The sequence below is a fragment of the Labeo rohita genome, chromosome 15, assembly GCF_022985175.1.
Source record: "Labeo rohita strain BAU-BD-2019 chromosome 15, IGBB_LRoh.1.0, whole genome shotgun sequence".
NCBI classification, from domain to species: domain Eukaryota; kingdom Metazoa; phylum Chordata; class Actinopteri; order Cypriniformes; family Cyprinidae; genus Labeo; species Labeo rohita.
Window position 1 is genome coordinate 8,913,022 of NC_066883.1, and position 13,999 is coordinate 8,927,020.

General features: G+C 36.5%; 1 protein-coding gene across 1 annotated transcript in view; it reads left to right on the forward strand.

Moving 5' to 3' along the window:
* Window positions 1–7,718: 7,718 nt before the first annotated feature.
* LOC127176750 (interferon-induced GTP-binding protein Mx) overlaps window positions 7,719–13,999 on the forward strand; it is a 36,012-nt gene continuing 29,731 nt past the window's right edge. The window contains exons 1-11 of the mRNA XM_051128530.1: window positions 7,719–7,771; window positions 7,919–8,127; window positions 10,339–10,473; window positions 10,953–11,107; window positions 11,480–11,618; window positions 11,750–11,948; window positions 12,063–12,141; window positions 12,366–12,488; window positions 12,606–12,738; window positions 12,819–12,977; window positions 13,112–13,188. Coding sequence (XP_050984487.1) covers window positions 7,722–7,771; window positions 7,919–8,127; window positions 10,339–10,473; window positions 10,953–11,107; window positions 11,480–11,618; window positions 11,750–11,948; window positions 12,063–12,141; window positions 12,366–12,488; window positions 12,606–12,738; window positions 12,819–12,977; window positions 13,112–13,188 — 1,458 coding nt within the window. The 5' untranslated portion in view covers window positions 7,719–7,721. The remainder of the gene's footprint in view (window positions 7,772–7,918; window positions 8,128–10,338; window positions 10,474–10,952; window positions 11,108–11,479; window positions 11,619–11,749; window positions 11,949–12,062; window positions 12,142–12,365; window positions 12,489–12,605; window positions 12,739–12,818; window positions 12,978–13,111; window positions 13,189–13,999) is intronic.

Here is a 13,999-nt window from a genome sequence, read left to right on the forward strand (position 1 = left end):
TATGGGCCGATTGGGCTGAAACTTTGATAGGTTCTCCCCAAATTGAGCTCTACCATCTGGCCAAATTTGAAGTCTCTACGACTTACGGTTTGGTCTGCACGATCAGTTTTACGGCAGAAAAAAAATAATAATAAAAAAAATCCTAACAATTACAATAGGGTTTCAGCACTACGTGCTTGAAATTGCCATCAAGTTGATCCAAACCTGAATGAGCTTCTTTCTTCTGCTGAACACAAAAAAGATATTGTGAAGAATGTTTGTAAACAATTGCTGTCCACTTTCATGGTAGGAAAATACTAAGAAAGTAAGTGAACCCCCAAAACTGTTTGGTTACAAACATTCTTCAGAATACCATCCTTTGTTAGCAGAAGAAAGAAGCTCATACAGGTTTGGACCAACATGATGGTAAGTAAATAATTACATAATTTTCATTTTTGGGGAACTATCCCTTTAAATACATTTTAAATAACTTTAAAATAAATGTGTTAATATTATTGTGTTTTGTAGCTGCAATGATCTGTTAATTAAAAGTTTTTGAAACATTACATATATTGTGTTTTTGCCATTTATATTTTGCCATTACATTTTTTGTTCAAATATATGTAACTTATATTTAACATATATTTAATTTACATATACGTTGTTGCCCATATATGGACATATATTATATAGACATATATGTTCCATATATGTGTTTTTTTTTTTCTGAAAACATGTTACATATTTGAAAGCGGCCATTTTTGTAATATTTTGAAATATATGTTGCATATAAGTACAAGTATCTGACATATATTTTGTATATCTGTGTAATCCATGCATGGACATATATATTATATATGTGTTTTACATATATTGCCATATATCAGATTTTCGTATGGGAGGCTGATAACCGAGTATGCACTGGAATGGTGTTAAGCCGGTGGTATCTTGGCGGAGGGAGCTCTGTGCGTACTTGGCCCACTTCCTGTGGGTAATTGGTGGGGAGAGGTAGACATAGCACAGACAGAGCAGCTTTGGACGTACCTGATGGTATCACGGCGCATACTGGGCCACCAGTAACGAGCCTGAAGGAGCGAGAGGGTCCGTTTGCTGCCTGGATGTCCAGAGCCCGGAGACTGGTGAGCTGCACCCAGAAGGGGTTGACGCTGGGAGCAGGGAACGTAGATCTTCCCTTCTGGGCATTCCGGCGGAGCGGGCTCCTGGAGGGTGGCTTGTTGGATGTCCTGATCCTGGTCCCAGAGGATGGGGCTGACTATAAGGTTAGGTGGAATTACGGGTTCTGGTTCAGAGGGGGAGTCGGAGGAGAATTGACGAGAGAGAGCATCTGCTGAGATGTTTTTGGAATGGTATGTAATCTTGAAGTTAAAGCGTGTGAAGAAGAGAGCCCAACGGGCCTGTCTGGGGTTCAAGCATCTTGCTTCCCGTAAATACTGGAGGTTTTTGTGATCAGTGATGGTGAATTGATGGGCTGCCCCCTCTAACCAAATACGCCACTCCTTCAGGGCCAACTTTATGGCTAGTAATTCTCATGTACATTCTGATGTAGTAGGGTTGCGGTGCTAAAGATGTTCTTGAGCCGTTGGAAAGCTTTGTGGGCAGCAGGGTTCCGGGTGAGATGTTTCAGCTTGCCCCTCTGGAGGGAGGTTAACAGAGCCGTAATGGAGCTGTAATTTCTGATGAAGCGACGGTAGAAATTGGAGAAACCCGGAAAACGTTGGAGTTCTTTCACACTGCAGGGTTGAGGCCATTCTTGAATGGCGTTGACTTTACCCTGGTCCATTTGCACACCCTCGTCTCTGATGACATAACCCAGGAATTGTACTGATGGCTGATGGAACTCACATTTCTCCAGTTTGAGGTACAGACTGTGTTCACGGACTCATTCGTGTCTCCTGCACGAATACGAACGAGGTTGTAGGCACTCCGCAGGTCCAGCTTCATGAAGACCCTGGCTCCACGAAGCTCTTCGAGGGCGGCAGGGACCAGGGGGAGAGGATATGTTTGTTGGAGGTTCTGGGAGTTGAGTTGCCTGTAGTCTATGCAGGGACGTAAACCTCCATCCTTCTTGCCCACGAAGAAGAAACTCGAAGCGGCCAGCGAGGAGGATGGTTGAATAAATCCTTGACTTAGAGCCTCTGCAAAGTATTCCTCCCTCGCCTGGCGCTCCGGGATGGACAGAGTATAGACGTACCTTGGGGAGTTGGGCTCCAGGCAGCAGCTCGATGGCACAGTCCCATGGCCGATGAGGTGGAAGATGGGTGGCTGCTTGCTTACTGAACACATCCTGGAACACGCATACTCCGCGGGGTTTTCTGGGGTGAAGGTTGGTTCGGGGCTTTCCACGTGGGTAGATGCCAAATGAACTGGAACGGGTCGAGGGTGCAGTAGGTTGGATAGATATTGAGTATAACACTGTTCATTCCAACAAGTGACGTCACAGGGGTCCCAGCGGAGCTCTAAACGATGTCGACGAAGCCATGGGCATTCCAGGATGATGCTTACGGTGGACTCTTCCAGTACCAGAAACCGAATTTCCTCCTTGTGAAATAATCCGACTTACAGGGTGATGCAGAGGTGACGAGTGACGTACTTTCCCACGCCTGAGTAATTTTCCTTGAATTGTCTTCACAGAATAGACTTGAAAATGGCGACAACGGGAGAGTTGGAGTTGGTTTAAACAATCCTGGGAGATGAAGTTGCCGGAGGAGCCTGAGGCAACCAGAGCGGAAACAGATAGAGACTGATCAGACATATGCAGAGTTACTGGCAACAGCGTAAGACTGGCAGTTTCAACCTCAGATTGAATAGTACTCATCACCGGGCATGGGGTTCTGATGGGGCAGGTATGGATGAGATGTCCTTGTTGTCCACAGTATAGGCATAAGCCCAATGTGATGCGGTGATTCCGTTCTGCACGTGAGAGATGAGTGGTGTCGATTTGCATTGGTTCTGGTACTGGGAAGCTAGGAGCCATCGAGGTGGGCTGAGGAGCAGTTATCGATGGCTGGCAGGCGGCTAGTCGCTGGGAAACTCTGGTTGTTCGCTGTAAGAAGGATTCCAGTCTAATGCCATCGTTGTACAGATCCATGGCGGTGCGGATTTCGGGGTTGAGTCGTTGCCAGTAAGCACCCAGCAGCACGATTTCGTTTTCAGCCACTAGCCGCCAGTGTGCTGAAGTGGAGTGTGTACTCGTTCACCGAAGCACGCCACATTAAAGAGCGCCAAAATTATATTTATTGCTTGAATTTCCCAATGAAATTAACATAATTTGAAATCGGAGACTTTGTTTCATATCAAAAGTAACACAAAGCTTAGCCTATTGCAATTTATTGGATGGGAGGTGCACTATGTCCTGTTCATTCATCAACTGTATACAGCATAGGCCAAAAAATCGAATGGGATTTACGAATCAATATTGGTTTATAAACACGAGAATATATTAAAATCGCTGTCACTGCAGGGTGTGGTGTTGAACATGAAAAGGTACACAGTCTCATCTGTTCATCTGTTCTCTTCAAAATAAATGCATAAGCCTATATTGTCCTGTAGGTTCATAATAAAAAAGAAAAAAAGAAAAAAAGAAAATGTGATCAAAAATAAAAGCAATTAAATGTGTTGTTATTATTAAAATTTGAACATTTAGATGACGTGTAATAATAGATTATGATGGAATATATACAACCAGTCAAAATGATGGACACTATTACTATTTGAAAATGAACAATTAATGAACTGAAAAAAATACTGTTTTTATTAATTTATTTACTTGATTTTCCATACTTTCTTATGAAAAATAATGTAGCAAATATGGCACATCAGGCTTTTGAAGAAAGTTTATATTGTTTATCCCTCAGTCATTGTTTTGCATTGCATTATATGTTTGACCCCCGTGATAAAAACTACAGAGCTTTGACCATAAAAGTATTTAAATATTTAAGTATTTAAATGTCTTACTAAGACATGCTGTTGGAAGATATAGAGTGACAATAATATTTATATCATTTTGTGTAAGTAGTCTGGTTTACTATTATAAAGGTCTCACTGATCTGCATCTTACCTTTGGCCATATAAATATGAGCAACTTCACCAAATCAGGCTTGTTACAGGGTTGCTATTATATTATGCATATCATACGATGTGCAACGAAAATCAAACAGAAAGTAAAACCAAAACTTATAAATAACTTTATTGGTTTATTGACAGTCATGCTAGTCACGTAGGGTTCAGTGGGTTCAAACCTCAATGAGGATTAGTTGGTGGACACCTGGAAGCTGAACCCTTCAGAGCAAAGCCTACTGACAGGAACCTACTGTATCATTCAGAGCCTCTACAAATAATTTAATAAATAATTTAATTAAACAGGCTGGTCCTGACTGAAATAAGCGTGTGAAAATATTAGGACACCCTATTGAATTCCATTGTTTTCCATATCAAGGCAAAAAAAAAAAAAAAAAAAAAGGTCTTAAAATTTGGAAAATAAAACCTCAGATGAACAACAATAAACTTCCTTACTGTAGAGTATTTAAAGTATTTAAATATTTAATCTTACCTTTGGCCATATAAATATGAACAACTGCACCAAATCAGGCTTGTTACAGGGTTGCTATCATCTTATGCATATAATATGATGTGCAATGAAAATCAAACAGAAAGTAAAACCAAACTTAATAACTTTATTGGTTTATTTACAGTCATGCTAGTCACATAGGGTTCAGTGGGTTCAGATTTTTTGGTGGACAGCTGGAAGCTGAACCCTTCAGAGCAAAGCCTACTGACAGGAAACTACTGTATCATTCAGAGCCTCTACAAATAATTTAATCAAAGAAAAGGCTTTCTTCTGGCAACCCTGTATTGTTATGAACTTTATCATTTAACATGTTGACTCTTTGGGGTCTGTGGGGGTTTTGGGTCTCTGGAGAAGTTTTGACCTGACATTTGTGTTTTTTTTATTTTTATTTTTTTCTGTCTGCACTGCATTCAGTGCTACAATAATATGTGAGCAGTATAAATGTACATTTGTGTTTTTGAGAAATGTTTAAGGAATGTTAAGCATGTTTTTTGTTTTTTTTTTAAATCAAAACTAAAATTTTTGAGTCACTGATATAAACCCTTAATACACATACAGAACATTTTTGAGACTTTTGAGAACTGGATGAGGTAGATTCGATTTATATATATATATATATATATATTTTTTTTTTTTTGGCTACAAAATGATATACACAATCGTACTGTTCACTCATTCATAGAAAACAATATATAGTTTTAACTTTTGTAAGACATGTCTTGTGTTAGAAAGGCTGTATGCGAGGGAGTGATAACGACCATGAATATTTAGTGATTCACACCTGAGAGACAAAGGGCCTCCCTTGATGACCCGTGAGCAATGTGTCTGTGAGGCAGGTAAGAAAGAATGTGAGGTGAGAAAAATAATGGGGGGCTATGATTTTTTTTTTTTTTTTTTTTTTTTTTTTACATTTTATTTACGAAACAGTATAATCAAAATATACACAGTAAAAGTCAAGGACACATGGTTGAACATACTGAACTAAACACTGAGTCCTTGAACAGTAACACACCATTGTGCCAAACATTCTTAGACTCTAACATTCATAATGTTGCAGTGTAACCAAAAAAATGCTGTTGTGAGACATGTAGTCCTGTAATGACACATATTTCAAAATGTTTCACTTGATTTCATTTATGTAGTCAGGAATTATAGTTTGGGAAAAGTCTAACTAGTGAAGTATGTACAAGTTACATCACAATAGGCCTTTTTTCACGGTCCGCGTTCGGAAACCGGAAGCGTTGAACTGTTGTGTAAAAAGAACTTCCGCTGTAGCCTGTATGAATGGCAATGTCCATAGCACGGGATGGCTATGATTTATTAATGAACAATTCATCATAGATGTTTCATCAAAACATATTAAACACAGTTTCCAATCATTAATCGGGTATGACGAAACAAGGAAAAATGTTGTCATGATATTCTGACGCACATTTCATGATTTAAATGGGAGTGCACAAGCTGCATATGCACAATACTTAAGAAACAGACCAGGTTATTTTACACAACTACTCGACACTTCCGGTTTTTGAACGCAGACGGTGAAAACGGCCCATAACACAATAACAAACAATAGAAGTAATATTACTCATCAGAATGATATCCTCCACTGGATCAAGATGTTCTTCTTCTGAGGTAAATTCTGTCTCATTCCTCTCAGCACATCTTCTTCCAAAAACGACAGTATCCGAGATGAACTTGATGAATCATGCTTTGTATACGGAAGTGATATGGGTGTTTAAATGTCAGTGCATCTCACGTGGACGACTGACATATCAAAAGCAAAGCTGATTGTGGGCATGGTCACATTACAGATAATGAGCTCAGATGGGAAAAACTACACCAGTTCGGTCTTTGACTCCAGAGGGTTAATTGAGGCCTGTAGAGTTTGTGGTGACGTTCTTAGATTGTCTGCCATTTCTCGAAGCATTACAGATTTAGATTTGATTTAGGGTAAATTTACTGGGATGTCCACTCCTGGAATAATTGGTGTCTGCTTTGAAATGTCTTCCACTTCATTTCTAACTGTAATCCCCTGTCCAGTTGGTGGCGAGTGTGTTCCAGTGTAGCAGCACTGCAGCGCTGGATCCAGGACAAAAATGAAACTGTCACAAATGTTTTGCTCTGCATTTGATTATGCACAGGCAAGTACCCAGAAGCTACAATGATCTATTACGCCACATTAAAGAGTGCCAAAATTATATTTATTGTTTGAATTTCCTAATGAAATTAACAGAATTTGAAATCTGAGACTTCGTTTCATATCAAAAGTAACACAAAGCTTAGCCTATTGCAATTTATTGGATGGGTGGTGCACTATGTCCTGTTCATTCATCAACTGTATACAGCATAGACCAAAAGATCGAATGGGATTTACGAATGAATATTGGTTTATAAACATGAGAATATATTAAAATCGCCGTCACTGCAGGGTGTGGTGTTGAACATGAAAAGTTACACAGTCTCATCTGTTCATCTGTTCTCTTCAAAATAAATGCATAAGCCTATATTGTCCTGTAGGTTCAAAATAAAAAAAAAAAAAAAAAAAAAAAAAAGAAAATGTGATCAAAATTCCTTAATTCCTATTTTAACAATAAGGGTGTCCTAACTTTGTCACACATTGCTTTTCCATTTTGGCTTTATTTTTGTTAAATAAAAAATAAAGCAGATATTTTTTTTTATTATTATGATTTTTCTATTATTATTATGATAACCAAAAAAACAAAAAAAAAACAGAAACAAAAACAAAAACAACAAAAAACATGGAATTCAATAGGGTTTCGTAACTTTTTCACATGACTATATATGAATTAGTTCTGACCTGTCACCACCATTTCCAAACAATTTGATCATTTCATATGAGTCATCTCATTTTAATTTCTTAAACAATAAACTTTTATTTTATTGGTTTCTATTCTGTTAATAAATGTTGGAAATAGTGTAAAAAGTTGGCCTATATAAACCTGAGGGATTTTGAACTTTGCTACAGTTAACAAAAGCATAAGGTAAGAAGACAACTCTTTTTCACTACTACACACAGTACAATTGAAGTGAAAGTACTAAAGAAAGTAAATGAATGTGCTTTTTGCTAACACTAAATAAGTTGCTAACATGTCACATCTCAAATTGGACTTTCTTCATCTTTAGACAAATTATGGATGGTCAGGACAAACTTATAGACTTTGCTTCCCAAGGCACAGAGGGGTACAGTATTCAGATGCTTTAGATGTTTGATTGCTAAAAATTACTATATATATAGACAAATATTGACGAAAAATACCTACAGAACTGCTAACTAATGAACTAAACCATTTCTGCTTGTTTCTCTCTTTTCATGGTTTAATTAAACAGCTCATTTTCAGAGTCACAGACTAATGGAGCATTCCACAATCACTTCATGGAGTCTGTTCAGCCATTGATTGAGTTGATTGATTCTCTGAGGTTAATTGGCATTGATAAGGATATAGATCTACCATCCATTGCTGTGGTGGGAGATCAGAGTTCTGGAAAGAGTTCTGTTTTGGAGGCACTTTCTGGTGTGGCTTTACCACGAGGAAGCGGTAAGACTCTGAATGTCCTTTCATTACAGCATCCTGTGACTAAATGAAACTATACTGTATATTGCAATACTGCATACTGCAGTAACTTCACATTTCAATGTTATGCTTTGCGGGGTGGGGGGAAGGTTCCCCTCACTTCCATAATCTAATCATCTTGTGTTCGCACTCAACAATTTTAAAGAGTGGGGGAAAAAAAATTATATATATATATATATATATATATATATATATATATATATATACAGTCATGTTAAAAAGTTAGGACACCCTATTGAATTTCATGGTTTTCTGTATCAGAACATAATAAAAAATGATCTGGTCCTTGGCAGCTCTTAAAATTTGAAAAATAAATCCTCAGATCAACATCATTACATGACATATCACATAGTGTCATTATTTATTTAACAAAAATACAGCCAAGAGGGAAAGGCCATATGTGACAAAGTTAGGACACACTATGGGTCAGTTGCCTGCAGAACCACTTTTAGCAGCAATAACTTGAAGCATTCATTTTCTGTGTGACTTTATCAGTCTCTCACACCGTTCCGGAGGAATTTGGACCACTCTTCTTTTCAGCGTTGCGCCAGTTTATTGAGGTTTGTGGGCATTTGCTTATGCACACCTTTCACCACAGCATTTGAGTCAGAATGAGCTCTGGACGTGGACTGGGCTATTGCTACACCTTGATTCTTTTCTTTTCAGCCATTGTGTTGTAGATTTGCTGGTGTGCTTGGGATCATTGTCCTGCTGCATGACCCAATTTTAGATGTCGGACAGATGCCCTCGCATTTGACTCTAGAATACTTTGACATACAGTAGAGTTCATTGCCAACTCAATGACTGTGAGGTGCCCAGGTCCTATGGCTACAAAACAAGCCCAAAATAATCAACCCTTCTCCAGCATGCTTATCTTTTGGTATGAGGTGTTTGTGTTTACATGCTTTTTAGGTTTTCACCAAACTTGGTGCTGTGCATTATGGCCAAACATCTCCACATCGGTCTCATTGGTTCAAAGGACATTATTCTAGAAGACTTGTGTTTTGTTCAGATGCAACTTTGCAGACCTAAACTGTGCAGCAATGTTTTTTTTTAGATAGAAGATGCTTTCTTCTGCCAAGCCTTCCAAACATGCCATTTTGTCCCATATTTTTCTAATGGTATTGTCATGAACTTTATCATTTAACATGTTAACTGAGGCCTGTAGAGTCTGAGGTGTAGTTCTTGGATTGTCTGCCATTTTCTCTGAACTTTACACGGTCTGATCTTGGGGTGAATTTTCTGGGACGTCCACTTCTGGAAGGAAAGGTGTCTGTTTTAAATGTCTTCCACTTGTGAATAAACTTCAAATTGTTTGGAAATGGCCGTATTACTCTTCTAAGATTGATGGCAGCAACAATTGCTTCTCTAAGATGATTGCACATGTCTTACCTTCAGCAAACTGTCAAAGCTTATACTTTTATAGAGGCGCTCAGACTTGCTGATGATCAGTTAATCAAAAGTATTTGATTAGCAGTGCTTGACTGTTATTTACCCTCTTAATTCCAATGTTAACAGTAAGGGGGTCCTAACTTTGTCACACATGGCTTTTCCATTTTGGCTTTATTTTGGTTCAGTAAATAATGACAGGGTGTAATTTGTCATGTGTTGTTGTTCATCTGAGGTTTTATTTTCAAAATTGTAAGACCAACCCCAAGGACCAGTTTTTTTTAATGATGTCCTGATACGTAAAACCATGGAATTCAATAGGGTGTCCTAACTTTTTCACATGACTGTATATATATATATATATATATATATATAATCAATTACATTTATTAATCCAAAAGCAATTAAATGTGTGTGTGTGTTTTCTTTCAGTTTACACTGCTTTGTTGTATAACTAACTACTTTGTTGTATTTTTCATTCATGGTACACAAAATGCAATGGATGACAGACAAAAAGGATAGCAATTGCAACTGTAAAGCTATGCAAAGGATAATAAAAGTAGTCCATACAGATTGTTTTATTTAGTTCAAATCTTCACTGTAAATATTTACTAAAATTCCGCCCTCTTGCTTTTCAAATCTCAGTTCGTATCATTGGTTCCCACAATCTTGCTGGAATGCGTGGAAAGAAATGAAATTTGAAAACTAGGCCACCTTGGTATCCTTGAGGTATATTGTTTGTGCTTATTATTATTATTATTATTAAATTATTTTTATTTTTTTAAGGTATTGTCACTCGCTGTCCTCTTGAGTTGAAATTAAGAAAGTTAAAAAAAGGACCATGGTCAGGGACCATTTCCTACAGTGGTCACAAAGAGAACTTTAATGACCCATTAAAGGTGGATAACTTTGTCAGAGAAGGTCAGTATCAACAGAAACCCTTATATATCATAACCAGCATATCCAGCATTAGTGGCAATGACATCATGATGAAAGTCATTTTAGAAAGATTATAACATGGTTGGGCAAAATTCTGAATTACAGAATTGGTTCTCTTAAAATTAATGACTTGAAAAAAACTGGCCTGTTTGTATCTACAGTAGTCAACATTTGAAGTGAATCAAAAAAGTTAATCAAAGTTGTCCTAAGACAAGAACGGGTATTGTTTTGATTTTAGAATAACTTTGATGAAAGGTGTTGATCCTCTTCAAATGTTGACTACTGTACAATTCAAAATCAGAAAGTGAAATAGAATTTAAAAGACATGCTCAATTCTGCTGTGAATGCTGCACATTTCTGTGTCCTGAGCTGGATTTCCAGGCTCGATTTCACCAGTAACACTTGAAAAAAAAAAAAAAACTAGACTTGTTTGAGTTTACTTATAAATATGTATTTGACAGCTCAAAATAAGCTTGCTGGAAATACAGTTGGAATCAGTGATGAACTCATCACTTTGGAAATTTCATCTCCTGATGTTTGTGACCTTACTCTTATCGATCTACCCGGTATAACCCGTGTACCTGTGCATGGTCAACCTGATGACATTGCTGATCAGGTGAGCTCTTTAAAAACGTGAATATTTGAACTTTTGTATGAACAGGCCTTTCAGCTGTAAACCTGCATCTGCAAAAAAAAAAAAAAAAAAAAAAAAAAAAAATCTTAATACACATTTATCATTCACTGTACGCACACAGAAAACTTTGAATATCACTACAAATCAAATGTACATGAGCAGAATCATCTGAAAATGTTGCTAAATTGCAAAATGCTTGTGAATTACCCTGACTGTGTATTGAACACTACCTCTAACCTCTTGGCCTCATACTCTTATGGATATACTTGTGGATATATAATAATCTATTGTGTAGAATAGTGGCCAAATGATTACTTAATGTTTAACCAAGAAACATTTTATCTTTATTTTTAGATCAAAAACCTGATATTAAAATACATTGCCAAAAGTGAAACCATAATTTTAGTTGTTGTGCCCTGCAATGTTGACATAGCAACAACAGAAGCACTAAGAATGGCGCAAGATGCAGACCCAGACGGATACAGAACTCTTGGTTTGTCTACTTTTTGTATTTCTATCATATATTTCTTTAACACATGAATTTCATTAATGCTACATATCTGTAAAAGTATGATTCATGCTTATCAAAACATTTATTTCTTTGTTGTTGAATGCATGGGTTAGCAATTCTCACAAAACCAGACCTCATTGATAGAGGAGCTGAGATTGATGTTTTGAACATTGTCCAGGGAAATGTCATTCCTCTCAGCAAAGGTTACATTATTGTGAGATGTCGTGGTCAGAGTGACATCAACAACAAAATCCCTCTTTCTAAGGCCATGGAGATGGAAAGTAAATTCTTTAAGAACCACAGATATTTCAGGTAATTAATGCATTCATAATGTAATTCTCACTATAGCCATAAATGTATGAATAATTTACGGGTAAGATATATAAGGTTTTTTGTTTGTTTGTTTGTTTGTTTGTTTCTTGACAGCTCTCTACTGAATGATGGTAAAGCATCTACTCAATGCCTGGCGAACAACTTGACCAAAGAACTGGTTGATCAAATCAAGGCAAGCACTATATTTTTATTCATTTTTATTTTAAATGTATGTATGTATTTATTTATTTATTGGTTGTTGTGAAATGAAATAATGATTGTTGAATGCTGCATTCTGTATTGAACTGTATTGATGTTTATTCGGTTGTAACTGGTCACAGTTTATTATTTCAATAGGAGGGTTGAATAAAGTGTTAGATTAGCCAGTTAAATCCAGTTATACTTTCGTATGGACAGAAATCGCTGCCCTACTTGACTGAGCAGATTCAGACTGGGTTAGTCAATGGGGAAAGGGAGCTTAAAAACTACAATCAGGGTCCACCTGTGGAGGAAGAAAAGATGGGACCTTTTCTCAGTGAGGCAAGAGCTATAAGAAATACAGTGCTATAAATCCTTTTATTCATCTCTATCCCATAGATAATTCTGAAATTTGACATCTGACGATTTTTTTTCCTATATATTTTTCTTTCTATATAGATAATAATGGAGTTCAGTGATCAAATACATGAACTGAGCAGAACAGGACATTCGAAAGACAGAAACATTCATGCACTTCTACGTCCTGAGTTCAAGAATTGGGACAACTACCTAAGAAACACTGAAAAATCATGTAAGTCAAAACATTTTGAGAACATTTGTGTCTGTATCATTATTCCTAAGCCAGACTTTCTCTTTTTATTATAAATGCAGTCACAACAGATGTAAAGAAAATGATAGAAATGTACAATGAGAAACATCGTGGCAGAGAATTGCTTACATTCAGTGAGTTCTGTGAATTTGAAAGTGTCATCAAAGACCATGTGGCAGACCTTCAAGAGCCAGCTATAGCAACCCTGAAGAAAGTACGAGGTACCGTACAGTGTGTATTTACTACAGTACACAGCAAATACAGTATAGTCATTCATTTTTTGAAATACTTTTTCATTTTAAATAATGATTTCCTTCTTGTCATAAATATATTTCCTTTTTTTTTTTTTTTTTAGAGATTGTTCAGAATGTTTTCAAAGAGGTGTGCATATTATGTTTTGACCAGTACCCTTCAATGAGATACATTGTATCTGTAAGTACTACTTACAACACTTAAAAAGTGCACTTTGTAAAAATATCAAATTAAATCAAATTTTAAGTCATAGTTTTAATAACCTTTTTGTCATGCTTTAAAGAAGTACACTTACTATATTCTGATGTGTTGACTAACACATAAAGTACTTCATTTTAATTTTAAAGTACATATAAAATACTTGATTTTCATTTTACTATATGTGATATTCAGTATTACAATTGAAGTAAATATACAAAATTTCAGCTTCATCATTTACATGACATACAGTACAAGTTTCAATAGAAATAAAATAAATTGTAAAATGACATATAAAGAGGTACTTAAATGATCTGTCACAACATTGAAACCACTGACAGATGGAGTGAATAACATTGATTTTATTGTTACAATGGCACCTGTCAAGGGGTGGGGATATATTAATTGATTAATTTAATGGGATGAATATGTGTCAGTGTAGTAATTGTCAATCCAGTTCACATACACTGCCCTCCATAATTATTGGCACCCCTGGTTAAGATGTGTTAAAGGCCTTAAAATAAATTCAATTTTTATTGCAGAAGCATACTCTCACACTGAAAATTGTAGAAAAATGTAACCTTCAACTTAAGTGAATTTTAAGGGAAGAAAAAAAACCCTTACTAAAAAATAATTATTTTTCATACAATCACCTGTTCCACAATTATTGGCATCCCTAACAATTCCTAGGAAATAAATGTAATTGAAGTATTTCTGTCATTTCTACAGTAGTTTACAAAGTTGATCAGAGTATCTAGGAACATTTAATTAGTAATTCATCACTTCCTGTTTC